Source organism: Prionailurus bengalensis, chromosome X (assembly GCF_016509475.1).
Source record: "Prionailurus bengalensis isolate Pbe53 chromosome X, Fcat_Pben_1.1_paternal_pri, whole genome shotgun sequence".
NCBI classification, from domain to species: Eukaryota; Metazoa; Chordata; class Mammalia; order Carnivora; family Felidae; genus Prionailurus; species Prionailurus bengalensis.
The window spans coordinates 109,792,254-109,815,899 of record NC_057361.1 but is presented as its reverse complement, the minus strand read 5'-3'; the positions used below and the strand labels follow the sequence as shown (position 1 = coordinate 109,815,899).

Genomic DNA, 23,646 nt, shown 5'->3' with positions numbered 1-23,646 from the left:
AAGGTCTTGGGTTAACGTTTTAAAGTACTCTTGCTGTGTAATTTTGTCACTTAATTTAAGAACAGTGCTGTTCTCCTGGAACAGTGAGATGATGGCTTCGTTTGGGTTTTATAGCATTAGCCACGTTAATTATTTTTCTTTGGCTCTCCCTAAAAAAAAAAAATAATAATAATTATAGGTCTCACAAACTCTCATGTCTTCATTCAGGTCATAGGCAGCTTTTATCTCAAAAGCTTCACAGAGGTATGATGCTGGAAGGTACCATCTAATCTATGACCCTCTCATGCCATTCATAGCCCTCCTTCCCACCATTTTACAGAAAATAGGGAGGAGGCTGGAGCAGGGAGGTTAGGGGAATTGCCTAAGGTCACACGGCAAGTCAAAGGCAGAACCAGAACCAGAAAGCAGAACCCTTGGCTCATTTGTAGAGCTACTAAACCACACTGCTTAAAGTCCCGCGCTGGCTGGAGCACATGGAGAACTCAGAGGCTGGGCTTGGGGTGGCAGTGAGAAAGGAGAGCGTCCCGTGTACTTTTTAGCGCAGGGATTGGGATATGGCACAAGTTATGGCCCTGCCTGGGACTAGAACATGGGTTGAAACGACCGTGTGAGAAATACCTTTGTGAAATTGGAGGCTACTTTGGATCCCTGCCCCCACCCCCACCAAACGACTCTTCTCTTCTTTCACCATGTCCTCCCTCTCAAGGTGGAAGATTTGAGACTAGCGTATGGCGGCGGATACTACCGAACCGCGAATGGGGTGCGAGCCTCGGAGCCCGTGCTGGACGGTAGGAGGAGGAGCTCCGCGGCCGAGGTGACGTTTGCCGCCGCGCCAGAGCGGTCCAAACCAGAGGCGGACCCCGCGTTGTTACATCAGTCCCAGAGCAGTTCCTCTTTCCCTTTTCTTTACACAGACCCCGATCCCAGAGACTACTTTGAGGGAAGGAGTCCTCTGAGCTCCTTCCAGCCGAGCTGTAAGTTTGCTGACAATCACATGAGCACACCTGCCGGCCTCACAAGTGAAGTGAGCCCAGCGAGGCGGCTGACTTACACAGATGTGCCCTATATACCTTGTACTGGCCAGCAGGTCAATATTATGCCTCCCCAAGTCTTTTTTTACGTGGACAGACCACCCCAGGTGCCCAGACGGTCTCCGATCTTGGCAGAGGAAAGGGAAAGGCCAGACAGCTCTCCAGGGCCCACTGCAACGAAGCCAGCCAAAAGGAGCCCAAGGAATGTCAGAATGAAGAGCTTTCAGCAAGACTTTGAAGAACTCCAAGAAGCTATGGCCAGGACCAGTGGTAGGAGCAACATCAACATAGATCTGGAAGCGGAAGACCCAAATTTAGAAGATGCGTTTGCATGTAACATTCAAGAGCAAACTCCCAAACGATCCCAGAGCCAATCAGATATGAAAACAATCCGTTTTCCTTTTGGGTCTGAATTTAGACCTTTAGGGCCTTGTCCTACTCTGAGTCGTAAAGCTGACTTTTTCCCATATATGTTTGCAGAGCAGGAGCTTCCAACAGTTTTAATGCATCAGGGAGCATCAGAAAGATACGTAGCTAGTGAATCCAGTGATTCAGAATCAGAAATTCTTAAATCAGACTACTACTCTTTGTATGGCAAAGGGATAAGGTCACCCATGGCCAGAATCCGCTTATCTTCTGGTAGTCTACAGCTAGATGAAGAGGACGAAGACGTTTCTTTCAGTACACCGACTGCTGAAGACAGGACTTTGCTAAAACCGTATAATTACTTTTTAGCTTAGAAGTGTGAACGCCAGGAACATTCCTGGGCTAGTTCCATGTTGCCAACTTAGATTAAAAAAAAAAAAGGAAACTTCTGCACAAACCGTTTTCTTAGTTACTACTCATTGGCATTAAGGGAATCTCCTGAGTTTGGGCACCGAGCTTATGAAAGATCCAGCTGCTGCCTCGTTCCTCAATCTCCTCTCTTCAAGTTTCCTTTGAAGTGACTCTGGAACATACCTTCTCATCACCAGCACTGTTGTAGGGTGAGGTGGCCATTTATCATCTCCATGATACATTTCTCCATAGAGACGTTATCAGTGAAGTTCGCGCTCTTCCACATTGAAGAATGAGGACAGTATGGGTTGGCATATAGAATTGTGTCCTTTAGTGATTTAGTAGATTGTGACTATGTTGGTCATTTTGTTCTTAAACCATACTGCGACTAAAGGTTCCAGTGCAAATGTTTCTGTGACGTGTTGAAGATTTTGATTTTTATAACATATATTAGGGGGAGCATGGCCCTCTGATGTCTCAGGAACAAGATGGTGGCATACATCCTCTCGGCAGAATACAAGTTTGTGATGCATCTGGGACTGGGAAAAATTCTCAACCTCGGAAATTCATGAATTAATTTCTAAAGCCAGACATATGCCTGATGAAGATATGATGCTTGACTTATTTCTCTATTCTTAACTATTACATGTAGTGAAAGATAAAAGTCAACATGTTGGTTTATCTACTTTCTCCTGCAAGACTTAGTTTTTTTTTTTTTTTTTGCACGTATGTAGGCAAAGAAATGAGATGAACAGAATTTTAATAAAGAGTGATGAACATCAATTTATTTAAAAAAAATAAGTTGCAACTATGATCTTCATTTTGCTTGTTATTATTCTTTTTAAAAGTTTATTTGTCTAGAGAGAGTGAGAGAGAGCAAGCAGGGGAGGAACAGAGAGGGGAGAGAAAGAATCCCAAGCAGGCTCTGTGCTGTCGGTCCAGAGTCTGAATGTGGGGCTCCATCTCACAAACTGTGAGATCATGACTTGAACTGAAATCAAGAGTTGGATGCGTAACCAGCTGAGCCACCCAGGCACCCCTGGGTCTTCATTTTGTTTTAATCAATTTCAGAAATGATTGGTTCTGGTTTATTACTAAAGGAAGGGACAGTTAGAAAATAAGAAAAAGGAAGGAGGGAGGTGAAAATGTATATTCAGGGATGAAGTGGTTGAACTGCAATTGCTGAAAAGAGAAAGGATCGTGCTAAAACCAGACTGAGTTCATGAACCAAGATTCTATTCCTGACCCATTCAGAATTTCCCTACTATTCCTCCTGGAAGGTACAGCATTCCATCTGAGAACTTCATTTATTGATTTTAATGTTAAGTACAACATATTTACAGGACAATGTTGGGTACTAACTTCAAACAAATGATGCAATTACATAAGCAAGCTATTTTTATACATGACTTAATGGAGAAAAGATGGATGGAATCATTTTCTTACTTTCCTCATCCTTATATCAGAAAATATCCTTTTAACATACCTTTCTCTAGTCCTTTCCCTCATTCTAGCACTTTTTTCCCTGCTCCTTGAATCCTACCCAGTAACTCACAAATCTATTTAGCATCTATCTATCTATATTTGAGAGAGAGAGAGCACGAGCAGGGGAGGGTAGAGACAGAGAGGGAGAGAGAGAATCCTAAGCAGTCTTCGTGCTGTCAGCGTGGAGCCTGATGTGGTGCTTTATCTCATGAACCATGAGATCATGACCTGAGCCAAAATCAAGATTTGGACGCTTAACTGACTCCCAGGCTCCCCAAGAAAAGCTATTTAATAGTAAGAATATATTGAAGTCCAGTTATGTATGTGTTAATCCTATAGATCCTCAAAGCTATATTAAGCTCATCTTCGACTTTTTCTCTAGGAAAACTCAAATTCCTTTAGGCTTATATGCTATTTCTCATCTCAGCTCTGGAAGTCTTTGTGAAATTTGTTTTCCCCAAAGAGCTATATGGTTCAAGTCTGTATATGATTTCCTAATAAAACTATTGTTAGGGTGACCGTACAACTTATTGTCCAACCTAGGACATTTCTGACTGAAAGAGCACTCTCAATAATTTCGTCATGACAGGGGGGCATATCTTCACTGTAGCTATAATCAATGTTTTTTTTTTTTTAAAATTTTTTTTTTCAACGTTTATTTATTTTTGGGACAGAGAGAGACAGAGCATGAACGGGGGAGGGGCAGAGAGAGAGGGAGACACAGAATCGGAAACAGGCTCCAGGCTCTGAGCCATCAGCCCAGAGCCCGACGCAGGGCTTGAACTCACGGACCGCGAGATCGTGACCTGGCTGAAGTCGGACGCTTAACCGACTGCGCCACCCAGGCGCCCCATATAATCAATGTTTGAATATGAAGAATACCTTCTAGTTTCCAATGGAGACGTTGGTGTTAAATTTCCAACAGCAAATTAAAGGGCAAAGGAGAAAAAATTTGAAATAATTAAAATATGACACCATAACCCCCCTGGAGAAAACATACACTGAGGACCATGAAATTTAAATATTTATTTTTAACCCCCCCCCACAACACTGGAGTATGCTTCACCTAGAAACAGTTTATAGGACTAGTAACTATAATGAATAAGCAATATAATTCCTACTCATGATGTGGCTGTGTTGTCAAGTTTCAAATAATCAATTTATAAATTTATTACCTTTGCTTTTACAAAAATATTCATTTAACTCATGACATGAGTTGCAAAATTATTCCTAGACCTCTATAGGTTATAAACTGTAATTGACTTTCAGTTCCATAGCAGGTGAACATTTCAACTGAACCATTACTTCAAAATACAATGTGTTAAAAGTAATTGTTACAGTATAGGCACCAATGAAAAGATTTTTCTTGGCATATGACATGACCACAACTTATTCAAGTGTCTGTATTATTACAGAAAAAGAGGAGGTAATGGCCACTTTGACTAAAACCTGTATTCTTGAAGAACGTCTTTCTTCTAATATTTGGCAATTATTCAGGTTTTTAGAAATGATTTCTGTGCAAAAACCAAATTGTGCAGATCTAAACCAGACGTTAACTATCAAAACTAATTAATACCAATAATTCTACAACTACTGAAAATATAGCCCCAGTTCAAAACTTAGGCAGGCATAATATATATTGGGCTTAAAAGAAAAAAGGTATTACCCCATGTAACAGTACCATAAATATAACAGCTAATTAACTGTACAGTCTAACTTAACATTGTACGGACACAGATCATTCTGTACTATGGTTATTTTCATATGAACTAAAAAATGCTTATTTAAATACCCTTTCAAAAATGAACAAACGATGCTTATGTACTAGATAATTATGAAGAACAAAAAAAGTATAAATAGTTTATAGGACATTTTACTACCATGACAAAAATATGCTGGTGTAAATTATATTCCTACCTGTTGATCAGGTATTTAATCACATGATTATCAGTTTTTTAAGCCCCCCAAATCCAAGCATAAAATATGCAATATGAATTGAAGATTTTAAAAACGAAGCCTAATTCCTCCAGTACTGCCAAAAACCTATCCTTGGCTAATTAGTATTGCTTTAAATTTTCAATCATGTTAAATGAGGGTTAATAGCCTCTTCTAAAAGAGAAGGTAAATACTGTTGCTACATGTTGCCTATACATGCTTCAAACACAGGGCTCTCAAATGTGATCGTCATTGAGCTGCCTGGGATATCATACCAATTTTGTGTAAGAGTCAATACTTTTCCAGGTTTCATTGCCAAGAGCTTATTAAAAACTTCTGTCCTAAGAAGATATGACCTGTTTCCATCTCCCCACCAATAGTCATTTTTAGAAAATGCTTGGTTTAAAAGATAAAGTGTTTTGAGTCTTGATGATTTACAAAAGTTGAATATTTAGGATGACTTTGAAAGACCTGTATGTTTCTTGGGTGCACAGTTAACTAAAGATCAAAACATGAAAGGTATTCATCCCAGTAACTTAATAATGATACCTAAAAGCAAAACTGTATCGCAACATTTAGTAGTATACAGGTGAAACTACAGTATTAAAAGTTATTCCTTACAAAATAATCTCTTTAAGATATAAAATGATAAACACCATCACAAAATAGTTGGAAGAGCTTCTTCCAAATCTTCAATGTTGCAAAGATCCAAAAGGCACATGGAGCTCATGAGTTAAGCATTGTTAAGCTTTAAGTAGCTTTGGTGGGTTTCTCTGAGTCCGTATGAAACAGAAGCCAATAATAAGAAGTTCCTTAGGGGGATTCATCTGCTGAACACCTATAAAATGAAGAAAAACGTAAACGGATACGTAACTATGTATGTTTTTATTTCTCAGCTGTGTGAACTCTGCAATGGAGGCACTGATTCAGCAAACCAAATTCTCTTACTGAATCTCCTCATGTAGAGGTTAAAATATAAAGCAGTTCAAAAATCCCTTCTGTATCTGATTTTACAACCTCCAACCGATTTGTCTGCAAATTGGAAAAGAGTGGGAAGTTGTCCATGAAAATCCATTGGATTTTTTAAAATATTTATTTCAACGTTAATTTATTTTTGGGACAGAGAGAGACAGAGCATGAACGGGGGAGGGGCAGAGAGAGAGGGAGACACAGAATCGGAAACAGGCTCCAGGCTCTGAGCCATCAGCCCAGAGCCTGACGCGGGGCTCGAACTCCCGGACCGCGAGATCATGACCTGGCTGAAGTCGGATGCTTAACCGACTGCGCCACCCAGGCGCCCCTAAAATATTTATTTCAGAGAGAGAGATTGAGAGAGAGAGAGAGAGAGAGAGAGAGAGAGAGAGAGAGAGAGAGAGAAAATATCTTAAGCAGGCTTCACACTGTCAGTGCAGAGCCTGATGCAGGGCTCGAACTCACAAACTGTGAGATCACAACTTGAACTGAAACCGAGTCAGACGCTCAGCCACCTGAGCCACCCAGGTGCCCCAAATCTATGGGATTTTTAAGAGGAGCTTCAGTTTATCTGTACAAGTAGGCTTCATCTGAGAGAAGATCCATCAGAGTATATGGTTTATAGGCTGTATAGTTTGTTCCAATTTGATCCCAGTGGCATCACAAATACAAAAACAAGTAGAAAGATGTACTGAGGGGCACCTGGGTGGTTCAGTTGGTTACACATCCGACTTCAGCTCAGGTCATGATCTCACGGTTCGTGAGTTCAAGCCCCTCATTGGGCTCTCTGCTGTCAGCACAGAGCCCACTTCAGATCCTCTGTACCCCGCCTTCTCTTTCTGCCCCCTCCCCGCTCATTCTCTCAAAAACTATAACTAAAAAAAAAATTAAAAAAAAAAAAAGAAAAATGCACTGAGAAGTGATATAATGGGATTGAGGCTAGAGTTAGTATTGCTTTATAACTTGTTTGAGCTAAGAAGCTGTGTGTTTGTGCATGCATATAAAGTCTTGTTTAAAAAGAGAATTTGTTGGGGTGCCTGGGTGGCTCCGTCGGTTAAGCACCGACTTCAGCTCAGATCATGATCTCGTCGTTTGTGAGTTTAAGCCCCATGTCAGGCTCTGTTCTGACAGCTCAGAGCCTGGAGCCTGCTTCGGATGCTGTGTCTCCCTCTCTCTGCTCCTTCCCCACTTGTGCTGTCTCTCTCTATCTCTGAAAAATAAACATTAAAAAATTTAAAAGAATAAAAAAAATAAAAAGAGAATTTGCAAATGAAATGTGTGAACTGTACTGAATGGGAACGAAGTTAAACCAACAGCTCAAGAGACAGTGTGGAAACTGAAGTCAATCATAAGGACGTTTTATACTCTTCAGTGACCTCCTCTACCTAAAATCCTTCCTTTAACTTTTCTTACAGGGGTTAAACTTTAGCACTGGAAACTATGCGAATAGTAGTGTGATGAGGGTAGCGGCAAGAATGAAAGCATTCCTAAATAGTATTTACAAGGGCCCAAATAAAAATATGCTCCATATCGACCTTTTGTTTATATTCCTGCTAGCAGGAAGAGGAGAAAAACAACAAAACAGGCCATTTCATTCAGTGGAAAATGACCTTGTAATGCCCAAAGATAATAATTCCAAAAGCTAATGTTTAAGATGGGCAACAAACAAAACAGTTTTAAGCATACCACTATTTAAGAAGTGACTTAAAAAAAATTTTTTTTTTCAACGTTTATTTATTTTTGGGACAGAGGGAGACAAAGCATGAACAGGGGAGGGGCAGAGAGAGAGAGGGAGACACAGAATCGGAAACAGGCTCCAGGCTCTGAGCCATCAGCCCAGAGCCTGACGTGGGGCTCGAACTCATGGACCATGAGATTGTGACCTGGCTGAAGTCGGACGCTTAACCGACTGCGCCACCCAGGCGCCCCAAGAAGTGACTTAATAATGAGGAATGATTGCAATGACTGAATCAAGGTAATTCTATTGCATCACGAACTAACACCCAATAGAAAATGTTAAAATAAACATTTTAAATGACATTTCAAGCTTACTTTTGGAATTTCTCAATTAATTTCTTCACCATTTTATCTGTGATGCCAGGACAGGCAGCTTCAGCCACAGCAATACTTTTCTCGAGTTCTTCAATTGCCTGATTCCTGCTAGCGTTGTTCTCATCCTGCTGTTTAAGCTGAGAAAGAATCAATAGCAATAACATTTAAAATTACTATACTTCTTGGCGTAGATATCCAAAGCTGATGAATCCATACTTACTTCAGCAAATGCAGGTGTGATTATCATAGACAAACAGCTCAGGGTCTGCACAAGATCTTGCTCCTTTGAACAAATAATTTAGATTATACACATGAAATTAAAATAATCATTCATGTTTTTCTTATTCCATAACAAGGGAGCACTAATTTGAATTCTCCCTCCCAAAAGACCCAATATAAGGCACGTCTCCATGCTTCCTTCCTAATTCACATCCATCATCCAGAAGGCTTCTAACTTCTGGGATTACAATAGATATCCATAATTCCACTGGGTTTATGCACCTCTAAGTAAAATGCATTTAAAAACATACCAATGGCCACTTAAATGACTTCCATGACCTTTACTTAATTAGCTCAAAACTAATGGCAAATGAAGCATACTATGGACACTGGGAGGTAGACAGGAATTTAGGGGTATTAAATTCTAGTAATTTTTGGCCATCGTAATCTCACTATGTAGTTCAACAGAGTCTATCAAGAGGAAGTAAGTGATTATCTCCATGCACATACTGCCCCATTCTGTAGTTTCTTTGGATCAGGCTTCTTTCGCACGGTGGTAAAGCTCCATTCAGGATGAGTATTATTTTCTCTGCTGGTGGATTCCCTAAAGAGATTGCCCAAAATACTAATATAAGTTCCTAAATAATTCAGCTTGGTGAAAATATCAAATCAATGCAGCCACACTCTGAAGAGTTGTCCCGATATAGACAAAAATCATAGTATAAAAAAGGATGTGATCTCAGTTTCAGGTAGATACAATTTACTTGAAGAAGAGCAGTAGTTCTCAACTCTGAAGTATGCATCAGGATCACATGTGGAGACCTCTTATTGTATAGAAAGGCCTGCCCACACTCCTCCCCACTGACTGGATCAGGATCTCCTGTAGTGTGGCTTTTGATTCTTTAAAACAATTTTTTTCATGTTTGTTTGTTTATTTTAAGAGTGAGAGAATCCCAAGCAGGCTCCACACTGTCCGTGCAGAGCCCGATGTGGGACTTGAACTCACAAACCGTGAGATCATGACCTGAGCCAAAACCAAGAGATGGACGCTTAACCGACTGAGCCACCCAGGCGCCCCTTTGGATTCTTTTTTAACATTCCATGTGCTACTTTCATGGGCCGCTAAGGCCAACAAACCATTACAACAAGGCACAAAAATCATCCTGGTATTTTTTATTGTTTTCAAAAGTAGGGCAATTTCTCATAAAGGCAGGACTCTGAGAGTATTGTCTAAAGAAATTTAGTGTTGTCTTTGTGCCAATTCATCAAGTGGAAGAGAAAATTCTGGTATAACCCACAGACTTTCCTAGTCTAAATTAAGTTATGGACTTAGAAGATAAGATGTCAATGTAAATGCTGCAGTTAAAAACTGGTGTAGCTTTTTTAGGAGGGTCCAAATCACACATAAATGAATACTTAAATATATCAGTCTGATCACAGTTCAGGACATGGCCAAGAGGTGGGAAAGGCCTGGCAGTCAGTGCTCCAGAGGGATTTTGCAGGTTTCCCCCAAAGTATGAGAAGACATAGCCTTTATCACTTTGGGCAAACTGATGTAACACTTTTAATAGAATCTTGTTCCAAAATTTTGTAATATACTCAAGTATCCACTAGGGGTTAGACTGAGACCATTTAAAACTAGAGCAATTCACTTCTAAGAAAAAACATGTTTCTAAATTCATTGTACTGCACAGACTGTGATTTTAAAAGCTTTTCACAGTTTCTACTATAAAAATTGAAAACACAGCTTCCATTTTATGCTAGAGAAAGCATAGTGGATACTGGTTAGAAGATACGCAGTATTCGAACGGGCTACCTACATAACAATGAAATGATTTGTACATACGAATCAGAGCCCTCAGAATCAGATTCATCATCACTGTGCCCTTCTGCCTTCCATCTCTTAAATCGATCTATCAGTTCGGTCAGATAAGAAGTCTTCTTTGAATTTTTTACAATGAATTTGTGTTTCAGAAGTTCTTTAGCTGTAGGACGCTAGGGAAAGATATGAAGGTCACATGAATATTTTGAGGCCCTTTATGATTGCAAGGTGTGGTAAAAAAAAGTAACTTCCATTATTAAGCTGAAAAGGTATGTCTGAAAAGTATGTCTACAGACACAAGGACAGCTAAAATGCTGTAGGGCAATGGCTAATTCTACTCTTTGAAGTGGCTCAAGGCAACCAAATTAAATTTACTACTCTGGTACCAATTTGTTCAAACACAATGGACAAAAAGGTGGCCTGTCCACCAGCAAACTGGCAGGTGGGGCCTTCTCCAAAGCAGAGAGACACGTGGCAAGGTTTTGAAAATGGAGTAAAAATTTACAACCATTTCACAATAGTGCTTTAAAAATACTTTTATTATATTTACTGTAAGTTGAAAAAACTGGATGAAAACTAGCAAGGCTAAAACTTTTATTATCATCTGCACCTATCATGTGATCCCCAGATTAATCCTCTCCCCGTCACACGTGAATTCATACTGCACCTAAATACAAATGCCACATCCTGTGGGGGATATTTCGCTCCTAGTATTTTGTCAATATCAGAATGTTCATTCTCAATTTTAAAACAGTTACATCACAACTTAGTTCTTGTACACTTCTAGCTTCTAGAAGTCACCAGGCAGCTTTATTTTTGAAGTAGTAAAGCAACTGTGATCAAATCTGCCAGGTAGACGAGTGGAGTTCACTAGACATCAGTAAAAACATGCAACTTCATGTTGGAATTTCTCAACGTTAAATTTTGAAACAAGTGAAAGGCACACATAACTTTTCATGAAAAATGAAAACACTGTTGAATAAATATCACTGTGAATAGTTACACGTGTGCTTTAATAGTGACATCCTACAACAGAAACCTTATTTCTCAAATTTCCTTCCTGCTGAAATAGGAAATGATCAATAGAATAAGGAGGAAGCTAGGGGCCATGAGCAAGAGAAAAAGATACAGGGCAAGGAGAAAAGGAAGTAAGGACCTTGTTAAGAACTGAACAGAATTAGCAAGATAGGGGGGAGAACCAGGTTCCTAGAAGGATCTTAGACAATTTTCCCATGCACTGTATTCCCCACTGTAGAAAAACTACATTTGCTTTAAATAGCTTTAATAATAGAAAACAAATAGTAGTAAGAGCAATATATACTCACAAATGATGGATCTTTGTTCAGGCAAGCATCAATAAACTCCTTGAAGGACTTTGTAAAGTCTCCAACAAGAGTTGGAGGGTTGTTTTTTGGAATAAGAAACAGAACTCTCATTGGATGCATATCAGAGTTGGGTGGCTCTCCTTTGGCTAGCTCAATAGCAGTAATTCCCAATGACCAAATGTCAGCCTGAGGTAAGAGAAAGAAAAAAATATTACCTCGAAATTCCATTCCAGCAGACTGCCACAAAATAGCCTATGGGTCATATGATATTAAAGTGTCCTGGGGCACCTGGTTGGCTCAGTGGGTTGAGCGTGTGACTCTTGGTTTTGGCTCAGGTCATGATCTCAATCTCATGATTCATGAGGTCGAGCCCGGTGTCAGGCTTCTTGCTGACAGTGTGGAGCCTGCTTCTCTTTCTGCCCCTCCCCTGCTCACTCTCTCTCTCTCTCAAAATAAATAAATAAACTTTAAAAAAGGTGTCTTAAAAGGAGTGCCTGGCTGGCTCATCTGAAGAGCATGCAATTCTTGACCTTGGGGTAGTAGATTCAAGCCCCAAGTTGAGGGCAGAGAGGACAGACATACATACATAAACAAACTCAAAAAAAAAAATGAAGTGTCTCAAGAAATGCAATGGCAATAAATTTTTATTAATATAATTCATTTATTTAAAAAAATTAACAAATTCCTGGGGTGACTGGATGGCTCAGTCAGTTCCGTGTCTAACTCTTGATCTCAGCTCAGGTCTTGATCTTAAGGGTGGTGAGGTCAAGACCCACATTGGGCTCAGCACTGGGTGTGAAGCCTACTTAAAAAAAGAATTATCGGATGAGCACCGGGTGTTGTATGGAAACTAATTTGACAATAGATTTCATAAAAAAAAAAAAAGAATTATCAAATTCCCTAACTTTTTGCCTGGCACCATATTCTAGATACTGAGGATTCCAGTGGTGAATAAAGCAGACAAAAATCTCTGCTCTGAAGGGGCTTGTGTTCTAACGGAAGAGACAAATATGTAAATTATACAATGTCAAGAGACAAATATGTAAATTATACAATGTCAGATGGTGCTAGGTTCAATGAAGAAAATAACAAATCAGGATCACGGAATAATGGATGATTGCAAGGGGTTGCAAATTTACATGGGATGGCTAGGGAAGACTATTCTGTGAGGTAATGTTTAGGCAGAGACCTGATTGGGAGGAAAGTTATTCCAGATAGAAGGAATGGTGAGTGCAAAGGTCCTGAGGCCAGAGCGTACTTGCTATGTTTGTGGGACATAGCACCCACTGTGGCCAAAGCAGATAGAATATAGAGGGAGAGTAATAAGAGATGAGGTTGAGGAGGCAGACAAGGGCCAGATCATCAAGAGCCATGTATGTGATAGTAAGGACTTTGGATTTTATTCTAAGTGGAATGGAAGGCCATTGAAGGGAATAAGGTCCAAATATGATCAGCATCCAGGGAACTAATGGTTTAGCAGTAACACTTGACATAACTCTAGCTTTAGAAATACTTCTAAAACAAGGAAAACTGGGACGGTTTATTATATAGAATAGCACGCTCTATAAAACCTATTATTAAAAACTAAAGTTTGTACAGGTAACACTTTACTTTTGAGTCATAAGCCGACTGTTGAATAACTTCAGGAGCCATCCAAAATGGTGTTCCCACAAAGGTATTTCTTTTAATTTGTGTATCTGTCAGCTGGCCAGCAACTCCAAAGTCAGCAAGTTTAACATCTCCTTGTTCTGACAGCAAGACGTTGGCAGCTAGGAGGAAAAAAGAAACAAAAAACGCTCAGTTTTCTCAGAATGCAGCTACTTTTCTCAGGTTCATGTAAGATTTTTGTATACCTTTTATGTCTCGGTGAATTTTCTTTTCTGAATGCAGATAGTCCAGACCTTTCAAAATTTCCTTTAGCATGGTAGCAATCTGGAACTCATCAAATGGACCAGCTCGAAGCTTAGGGGGAAAACACACACACTTTTACAAACATATATAAGTTCCAAACAATGAAGTACTAACTTGATATGATCTTTGAAATAAGGGAATCACTTAGATATATGAAGCAATTCTGCTTATTAAGCCAATATTTAAACAAAGGAGAAAAAGATTAAAAAGGTAAGGGAAGATAGTAAACAAGTTAAGTCTGAAATGGTTAAGGCTGAAATGGTTTTTAAATGGATTAGATTTAATCTCAAAAGATAATACAAGCAGTGTTACCTCTGTATGTACTAGCTCCAAATCGTGAGGTTCTTAAATATTTACATCAAAGATTTAAGAAATACTCTTAAATAATGACAGAACTAGCTTTCTTTTCTTTTCTTTCTTTCTTTGGCTAGGAAAAAAGAAATCAGCTACTTAAATTTTGACATTTGCTATTTAAATGATTAACTATTTACACTAAACTGATTTTGAGATCAAAAAGTCTGTAAGATTTCCGCAGCAACTCAGCTCAATGGTACAGGTCAGCCACAGCACAGTTCTTAGCATTTATGTATCTCAATAACACTGTAAAGCAGGCAGCCTTTCCGAGGCTGAGATTTTAAAAGTTAGTCAGGAATACAACAATTAATCTGTTCAGACTTCATTGTAAAAAAAAAAAAAAGATCGAATCATGAAGGGGTATGGTTTTTTAACTAAATGTAACACATTTCCCCTTTCTTTCCCCATCCCCGTCCTAAAGCCAATAGTTCCAACTGGAATACAAGGAAAGCAATGATTAGGTTTTGGGAGAACTTGTAATGGAGTATCTGAAAATCTCCCTTTAAAATAAATGGCTATTTTAAAATTCTGGTACCTCATAAAGCACAAACAGTGGACTGTACAATATTATTACAGGAAGGGTGGGAATCTGAAGTCAGGGCTGAGGTTGAGCTGTTTGCTGGAAGGAGGGAGGAGGTGGTGAAAATCAAACATCGCCCACTCTGCCTCACACTGGGAGGGATTCACAGCTCTTTGGCACCTTGTGTATTTCATCTTTCATGAATGCCATATTTATTCTGAATAAAGGGCACTTTCATGTTGCAATTTAACAGCTTAAAATAGAACCCATACTTCAGTTTCACCACTAAATATTAGCTGTGGTCTGGATATACAGTATACTCCAGGGATGCCCGTAGTTCAATAGGTGCCTTTCCTAGGTAACATTATCTATTTACTTATAAGTCTATTAACTTCCACTCCAAAAGTTTCTATTTAAACAGTAGTGACTAAAGTTGTTCTCAAAGGTGAAAATGGCATTTTATTGATTGCCGGCAATGAAATTCTGAGGTACTACCAAATATTTTAAAGACAAATGTTGGTACCACTGATCAGAAAATGTTGACAGGGCCAGAGGAGGTATGCCCTCACTCACTTAAGAAACTGGGCAAGGTCTGGGATGCCCCGGTGGCTCAGTCGGTTGAGCATCCGACTTCAGCTCAGGTCATGATCTCACAGCTTGCGGGTTCGAGCCCCGTGTCGGACTCCGTGCTGATAGGTTGGAGCCAGGAGCCTGCTTTGGATTCTGTGTCTCCCTCTCTCTCTGCCCCTCCCTTGCTCCTGCTCTGTCTCTCTCTCTCTCTCAAAAATAAAATAAACATTAAAAAAAAGAAATTGGGCAAGGTATATATAAGGGACACTACTTATCATTCTGAAGGGCTTCTGAAAGTGGCCTGGATAAGCCAGTGTGTTACCTAATACAGAATTTTAAAGAATATATTTAAGTAAAAACAAACAAAGAAGAGGTCCTCAAGACCCACTGGCTCATCTGGTATATTTAGGTCCAGCTTCAAATTCAGGAAAAATAAAATCTCAATTAACTGGGTACTGGAGGAAGATGGTGGAGTCAGGGAGAAGCCATGGCAGGGCAATGGGAACTGGGTAGTACAGCTGGGTTTTTCTGGTGCATTATCAGACAGAAAACTCTTTCAAGCCTTGTGGTTAAAATGTATCATTAGCCATGTTGACAATGATGAGAGAAGGAGAGAAAAGGGAGCTGGAGTGATAGAGGAGGTAAAGTAGATGGAACAGAGATTGCTATTCCCTGGGAGAGAGAGAACGCTGAGATCTTGGTCCACTGTCCCTGGAGTGCATAACTGAACTTGTCTTCAGTGGCCAAAGACAGTGCCGTGTCTCTAATAGCTAATATCTCTGCCTCCAGGGCCAGTGTACTGGCCTTATTGTCAACTGAGGACATGCAAGAGCGGGTCACCTGCTCTTTCACAGACTGTATACTTGTGGGCCTGGGGATCTTCCCCACTCCTGTGACTTTCAGCTGGTCCTAATGCAGCAGGTTATGTCAGTGCCTTCTCTTATGGTTAGCATATTGTTTCCAACTTTTGTCTTTGGTGCTCATATTTTATCCTCCTAACCTTATCATATGTGTTTTTGTTGTAAGCCACTGCAATTCCCACTGGAAAGAAGTGAGGTATGATTTAAAAAAATCAGAGTCTGTTCATGTATAACTAATTTTTTTCAAGAATGGGAGAGAATCGGGGTGCCTGGGTGGCTCAGTTGGTTAAGTGTCCAACTTCAGCTCAGGTCATGATCTCGTGGTTCACGAGTTTGAGCCCTGCGTCGGGCTCTGTGCTGGCGGCTCTGAGCCTGAAGCCTGCTTCGGATTCTGTGTCTCCCTCTCTCTCTGCCCCTCCCCCACTCATGCTCTGTCTCTCTCTCTCTCTCTCAAAAATAAATAAACATTAAAAAAGTTAAAAAAAAAGGAATGGGAGAGAATCTTGAAGTATACACTATAAAATGTTGATGTCAATTACAAGTCATAATCGCATTCCATTATTTAGGCACCAATTTAAAGTGAGAAATATTGGGGCACCTGGCTGGCTCAGTCAGCATGTGACTCTCGGGGTTGTGAGTTCGAGCCCCATGATGGGTGTAGAGATTACTTAAAAATAAAAATCTTAAAGTGACAAATATTCTCTTCTCAGCATCCCTGTCGTTTTTTCCTGTCCCTGGTAGCAGTGCCCTCCCTCAAACCCAATCCTTCTTAGATTCCCCAAATGATAGCATTTGTTTGTACGGCACTATACACGGAGAAGAAACAGCACATTTTCTCATCATTTGCCCTCCTTACAAAGGCCAGTTAAATGTTTATAATTCAATCACAGTATTATTGAATTCTTGAGCTAGGGACACAAACCTCGAGAGATCATTCATCTAATTTCTTCTTTCAACATGTGAGGAAATTAAGGCACAGAGGTTCAATGACTTGTCCATTATTAGCCAGCTAGTCAACGGCAGAATTAGGTCTAGGACGTAGGTCTCTTGATTTTTAGCTACGACAGGGCTAAAAACATCTTAAGTTTATTGAATTTATGCAACTTGGCAATTTGTTGTATTAGGCAGAGATCAGAACGGCAGGATGAAATTAACAGACTTCACTCAGAGATTACATAAAACTGACCAAACTACTACTACAGCTCACATTATTAGTTAGGGTTGGGCCAGCGTCCAGTGCTTAACATTGCTATTGCTGATCCTGCTGACGGCAGTGCACTAGCTTTGCCAATGCCCACGAAACAGGGAAGACATATGGTTAGCACCTTGGGGGACCAGAGAAGGTAACTATGATAAATTTGGAAAGAGCTCTGAATATTTAAAGGGTAGGAGGAGGATCATGGAGCAGTTGAGACGCTTCTTGTGGAGCTAATGAAAAAACTATTGTGTAATAAAACTATGTGACAAGACAAATGGAAATGAGGCCATTTAACTTCAGGAGAAGAAAGAGATCTGACTCCATAAGCATGAAGGATTATTCTACAAAGAAATACCAGTTGTGTTCTATCACTAGAGAGGAGAAAGACAAAATGAACTCAAGCTTTGGGATGTACGAATTAGATGAGACACAAGGATTACCTAACTCAGCAACAGACTAAAATGAGATGAATTCCTAGAAGGAGATGAGACTCTCCATCAAATTTAATTACCACTTCTTTAGAATGCTTTAAATATGGTTCTGTTTAAAGGAAAGAAAATCTTAGAGTCATTTCTGTTCACAGGATTATTTGAAACTTTGGAGCCATTGGCAGGGAGGATTAAACTCCTTTAGAAATATTTAATCACTTACAGTTAGGGAAACTCATCTCCACTTAAAAATAAGAGTTAAAATGTTACTTGATGATCTTAGTCATCAAAACACTTTATTTTTAGAGACAGCATACTCTTATCATTTCTAAATCCAGGAGCATGCTAAGACAATATAAGTCACAGAATATCCAAGATGGAGGGGTGCCTGGGTGGATCAGCCAGTTTAACGCCCGACTCTGGAATTCGGCTCAGATCATGATCCCAGGGTCGTGGGATTGAGCCCTGTGTCAGGGTCCGTATATATTTTCAAGATGGAAGAGAACTTAAAAATAACTTAGTGCAACTTCTTTGTTTTATAGGATATCCAAATGTAAGAAATTTGTGTGCCTGGTTCACAGTCACAGATTCGGTTACAAAGACCGCTCGCCCCATCTCTACTACACCAAGTTGCCTCTAGTAATTCGTATTGAATTTTAAATACAACGCCATATTAATAAAGATTTAAAAGGGAGAAGAAAACAGCAATGACAGAATCACACTAACTTGGGGAAAACAACCAGTGTTTCTCAAAGGAATTTATGTGTGTGTTCCCATCTTCATTGGGTGGAACTTTTCCTGTTCACTGCAGGATTTTAGCATCCTGATCTTTGCCCACTAAAATGGCTGTAACACTTCCAAGTCAGTATGACAACCAAAAGTACCATCACATTTCCAAATGACCTATAGAGGGGCAGAGAGAATTCTGCAGAGAATTGGGTCTGCAGGCGCACTTGGTGAGAACCCAAGAACTAGTTTTAGTGATACTTATCTGAATTACATATTTCAAAAATCCAAGAACGTTCAGTCTTTTCAGGGAAACGCCTGCAAAGTAAAACTCTAAACTGATGGCAATGGTCACACACAGTCCTAATTTGGGGAGCTTTATTTCATGAAGCTATTTGCGTTTCATATATACTCTAAAAACGTCAGCAATATGCCCAATCTTGCAATACGGCTCAATCTATAGTCCTGAATAGAGACCTTAATTTGAATGTATTATCTAAAGCAACCACCCAGCTTGCCCAAAAGCCATTGCTTACTCCAATTAAAATAAAAAAAGCTAAAGTACAGACAGGTATGTGTGTAATTATCTAAAAATACTTACAAGATCCAGTGCTGAACCACCACCCAGGTATTCCATTATTATCCATAATTTTGAACCCTGTAAAGTTATGAAACAATTTAATCATTACAAGCCTGAGAGAAATAACATAGTAGCATAAAACATTAAATCTGACAGACTAATGTACTGGTTCTAAAATACAAGTTTAAGATTAGTTGTTTGAAACGCAGAATATATTTTCCCACAGAGCATTACAGATAAAAGTTCTGAGTCTTGACCTTTCTCCCTACCTATTTAGCTTGTGATATAGCTAAATAAATACTGTTTTTAAAATTGTTGAACTATTAAAAATTGTTACAAAACCCAGAAAAAATAAACCAGAACCTTAAATTATTATTTTGAATGATACTGAAAGGAAAAGATAGTTACATTAAAGAATAAGGAGGTATGTGGAGACTTGTAGAAATTTTAAAGTGTATTCATTTTGAGAGGAGAGAGCAGAAGTGGGAGAGGGGCAGAGAGTGAGAGGGAGAGAGAGAGAATCCCAAGCAGGCTCTGCACTGTCAGCACAGAGCCTCACATGGGGCTCAAACCTATGAACTGCAAGATCATGACCTGAGCCAAGGTCGGATGCTTAACTGACTGAGCTATCCAGGCGCCCCTGGTGTGTAGATGTGTAGAAATTTTAAATGGGGCTTCTGGGTTTTTCGCATATGATTTTAGAGTTTGAGGACACTAGACAGTTTGCCTTGTTTCAGTTTTTGGCTTTTGTTTGCATGTACTTTCCCACTTTCATCAGCCATGATTAATGGGCATTTTTGGTACACAGGTGGAGCTTAGAAAGAATTAGTGTCCCTCTCCCTCCGCACCCCACCGTGTCCCACTGCCGAGGTAAATGGATACGAGAAAGGGAGTGCATAGCTTAAAGAGCATATGATTACTCCAGGTGGAATTTACGTCACTGTAAATTGTCCAAGAAGCAATGGGGCTCATCGGCAGAGTATATATAAATTCCAAATCAGGTATACACACACATGTACACAGACACCCTTCAGCGCCATCAGATACAAATCAGAATAAACCATCGAATCTGTTCTTCTTTCAGCTCTAGCTTGAAATACTATGGACACTTCTCTCCCCATGTCATCAGTAGTATTCTCTGAATTTTTGTGGGACCACAGAATTGACTGTAAGTAGAACGGTTGAGTTTACTCTACGGGCAAGTATACAAGTTGTGAGTAGCTTGTGTTTTATAAGTCCATTATAAGTAAGGCGTTTAGAATTTGGAAAGCAAGCATTTTCCCTTAGAAATAATGTCTAGGTTCCTGGGGTAATCCCCCACAAAAAGACAATTTAACACAAAGGTATCCATAGTACAGCATGAGGAGTGCCAGAGAAACAAACTACTATTTTAAAAAAAATTTTTTTTTTCAACGTTTATTTATTTTTGGGACAGAGAGAGACAGAGCATGAACGGGGGAGGGGCAGAGATAGAGGGAGACACAGAATCGTAAACAGGCTCCAGGCTCCGAGCCATCAGCCCAGAGCCTGACGCGGGGCTCGAACTCACGGACCGCGAGATCGTGACCTGGCTGAAGTCGGACGCTTAACCGACTGCGCCACCCAGGTGCCCCCAAACTACTATTTTTATCATAACAATGTTTCTGGGGGGAAAAACACACTCAGTGTTGTGCTTCACCCTGGGATGTCAGGAACACATTTCTTACCTTTACAGCCCCAGCTGTAGGAGGAGGATTCTCGAGCTAAACTCTAAAACTCTAAAATCCCTGGGAAGTACTCAGGAGTTCCATTCAAAACGTCCACATGTGTCCATGAGGCTGGGGCTTTATCATGGCAGAGAATGGCCCCCAGTAACGTCATGGTGGGTGACACTGCAGTGTGAGTACTGGGATGTGGCCTAATGTCAGGGGCCGGGGAGGAAGGGCTCAGGTAAATTGAGATTTAGGGATTCCTCCTTTCCGGATGCTGACACCATGTAAGATGCGCGCGCGCGAAAGGGTAACGACTTATCTCCCTCCCCCCAGTTTTGATGTCCACTCTCCTATCACAGCCTGAACTGAAGGAAGAACTGAGAGTCTTTGCTAGCGGCCGTGTCTCCGGCACAAAAAGAGAGCAAATACGTCCCCATAACAGCAGGGAGGGGAATGGAGTTCTAGGCATGGTTCACATAACTTGTCTTTATGTATAGAAATTAGGCACTCGGAACCTGAGAATTGTAAACCTGACGTGTCTTTATATTTTTGTCAAGAGAAGAAAAAAGTGACTCTCCCAGCAGTGCATAGCTGGGGAAATTTTTCTTTTGCCACAAGATTGTTTCTAATAAATACTACATTCTACCTTATGAATTCAGAATGCTTCCCATTCACCTGACATTTAAAAGAAAAATGAAAAGATCTTATTATTGGATGGTTATCTGATTTGTAGTTCCACATGACTGAAAACATCTGTTTTCCAGGTTTAAAATGATGTGTGTCCTTTCTGGGGGTACCGATTCCAAAATGGAAACTTACCAACTGTCTGTTCCTCACTGAAGAGTATTCATAGAAAGCGTAAAATGTTATTAGAGGTATGACTAAGCGACTTCCAGATCTGAAAAGAAGCATTCGTCCTAGCAAGCGAGCTGTTTGGTGGTACCAGGGCAGGGAAGGAACCAGAGCCGTCAGACAGATTTTCTGCCTGCTTCCTTCTGATTACCGCTTCTGGAAGGCAAGCCTCACTGGAGGATGGCCATAGATCTGGACCTTCAGAAGACTGTTACACAGTCTGAGTGCCTGAGTGGGCACAGGCAGGAATGGTGAGCTGGTGGGGGCTCTTCCCTGCTCAAGGAAGCTTTGCCCACAGAGGCTCTTTTTACAGGTTTCTGGTCCACAGCAGGGCTCAGTGAAAACGCCAATCACAAACCAAACCAAACCAAAAAAAGCCCAGACTCTATGTTTGTATTCTTTTGGAGGACTACAACTTCTAACCTTTGATTTCTGTGAAAAGATGTTTGTGCTGGAGAATGCAAATAAGTATGTTTGGCTTGCTTTTCAATAATTTACAAGGCTGAGATGGTATCTACATACCAGTTTAAAATTCCCAAAGAGCCAGGGACTGTAAACCATAACTGCACAGCCGGCACATTGAAGTAGAGGAAGTCCCTGAAGGGAAGAGTCCACTTCTCCACTTACAAAATGATCCACACATATTAACAGCGGGTTGGAGGAATACGTTTAAAGTTCTGCATCAACATGGGTGGCCAGGTGGTAGGAAATGGCTCTCTGTTCCGAAATTCCGAACGCCTAAAGAGTAACTGCTCCAGAGTTGTACTATTTGCTGGGGAGATCGTGGAGCCTAATGTTAACAAATTACTGGTATCTGCAGGATCAACTCTGTTACCCCATGAGGCCAACTGAACCCCACTGTTTGGTGCTAAATAGACACTTGGCCAAAGCGGGCAGAAAGGCTACAGTGCAATTTGGAATTCATTTGTTCATAGGAAAAAACCATTTAAAACATTCACTGTATGTATTTGAGAGATGATTATGGTACTAGATATTAACTATATGTTGAATTAAATGGGCTGGTCGGTGCATCTCATAGCAATCATAGCACTGACCACATAATCCAACCTGTATGACTAAAGTCAGCCAGTCACCAAAAGACAAATGCTGTCTGATTCTGCTTATATATATGAGGAACCTATAGTAGTCAAATTCATAGAGACAGAAAGTAGACTGGTGGTTACCAAGGACTGTGGTGAGGAGACAATGGAGAGTTATAGTTTATTTTTATTAAAAAAAAATTTTTTTACATTCATTTATTGTTAAGAAACAGAGTGAGAGAAAGCTTGAGCAGGGGAGGGGCAGAGAGAGAAGGAGACACGGAATCTGAAGCAGGCTCCAGGCTCTGAGCAAGTGGTCAGCACAGAGCCTGATGCAGGGCTTGAACCCACGAACTGTGAGATCATGACCTGAGCCGAAGTCGGACACTCAACCGACTGAGCCACTCAGGTGCCCCTGGAGAGTTATAGTTTAATGTGTAGAGAGTTTGATTCTTTTTTTTCTTCAAAGTTTATTTATTCATTTTGAGAGAAAGAGAGAGAGAGAGAGAGAGAGAGAGAGAGAGAGAGCGCGAGAGAGCGCGAGTGTGCAAGGAGGGGAGGGGCAGAGAGAGGGACAGAGGATCCAAAGCAGGCTCTGTGCTGACAGCTGAGAGCCCCATGTAGGGCTTGAACTCACAAACCGTGAGATCATGACCTGAGCCAAAGTTAGATGCTTAATCGACTGAGCCACCCAGGCACCCCAAATGTGTACAGAGTTTTGACTGATGAAGATGAGAAAGTTCTGAAGACGGATGGTGGTGATAGTTGCACAGCAATATGAATATACTCACTGCTACTCACGGTGGGCTTAAAATGATTACAATGGTACATTTTATGATACATATTTTACCACAATAAAAAGGAAACAGCATGTCAAATTTTATACAACTGCAAGGGACAGGAGAGATCATCTTGCCAGATGCTTTACTACCCCTGAATCATTTTCTTCCAAACTAGAATGCCTTGTCTATACTCCACCCTCATCCAAACCATGTTCAAGTTCTTGTTCAAATGCTACTCGCCATCATTCATGTTATGGTACTTGATGTACCCACAGATAAGTGGGTAATATGAAGCAAGTTAGATATATCCATCTGGGGCTAAGGAGACAGGCTAGAACCAGAGACATGAATTCAGAAATTGTCAAGATAAAGTAAATGAGACTGACCAGGGCAAGTATGCAGAGTGAAATGAATGCACATAGTAGGGCACTCAATAAATGAATAAAGGCCTGCTAAACTGAATCTAATATGGGGCTCCTTAGAGGTGTGTTCTGTGAAGTGCAAAGCTATATTTAT

At 40.4% G+C, this 23,646-nt stretch overlaps 2 protein-coding genes across 2 annotated transcripts in view; one reads left to right on the top strand and one right to left on the bottom strand.

The window, feature by feature from the left end:
* FRMD7 (FERM domain containing 7) overlaps positions 1–2,506 on the top strand; it is a 39,208-nt gene extending 36,702 nt beyond the window's left edge. Inside the window, exon 13 of the mRNA XM_043570022.1 lies at positions 707–2,506. Coding sequence (XP_043425957.1) covers positions 707–1,771 — 1,065 coding nt within the window. The 3' untranslated portion in view covers positions 1,772–2,506. The remainder of the gene's footprint in view (positions 1–706) is intronic.
* Positions 2,507–4,299: 1,793 nt separating this feature from the next.
* The window catches only part of STK26 (serine/threonine kinase 26), a 55,156-nt gene continuing 35,809 nt past the window's right edge, over positions 4,300–23,646 (bottom strand). The window contains exons 4-12 of the mRNA XM_043571359.1: positions 18,787–18,843; positions 13,472–13,580; positions 13,230–13,387; positions 11,619–11,804; positions 10,318–10,466; positions 8,982–9,075; positions 8,473–8,535; positions 8,253–8,389; positions 4,300–6,066 (exon numbers count right to left, since the gene is read on the bottom strand). Of these exons, the coding sequence (XP_043427294.1) occupies positions 6,042–6,066; positions 8,253–8,389; positions 8,473–8,535; positions 8,982–9,075; positions 10,318–10,466; positions 11,619–11,804; positions 13,230–13,387; positions 13,472–13,580; positions 18,787–18,843 (978 nt within the window). The 3' untranslated portion in view covers positions 4,300–6,041. The remainder of the gene's footprint in view (positions 6,067–8,252; positions 8,390–8,472; positions 8,536–8,981; positions 9,076–10,317; positions 10,467–11,618; positions 11,805–13,229; positions 13,388–13,471; positions 13,581–18,786; positions 18,844–23,646) is intronic.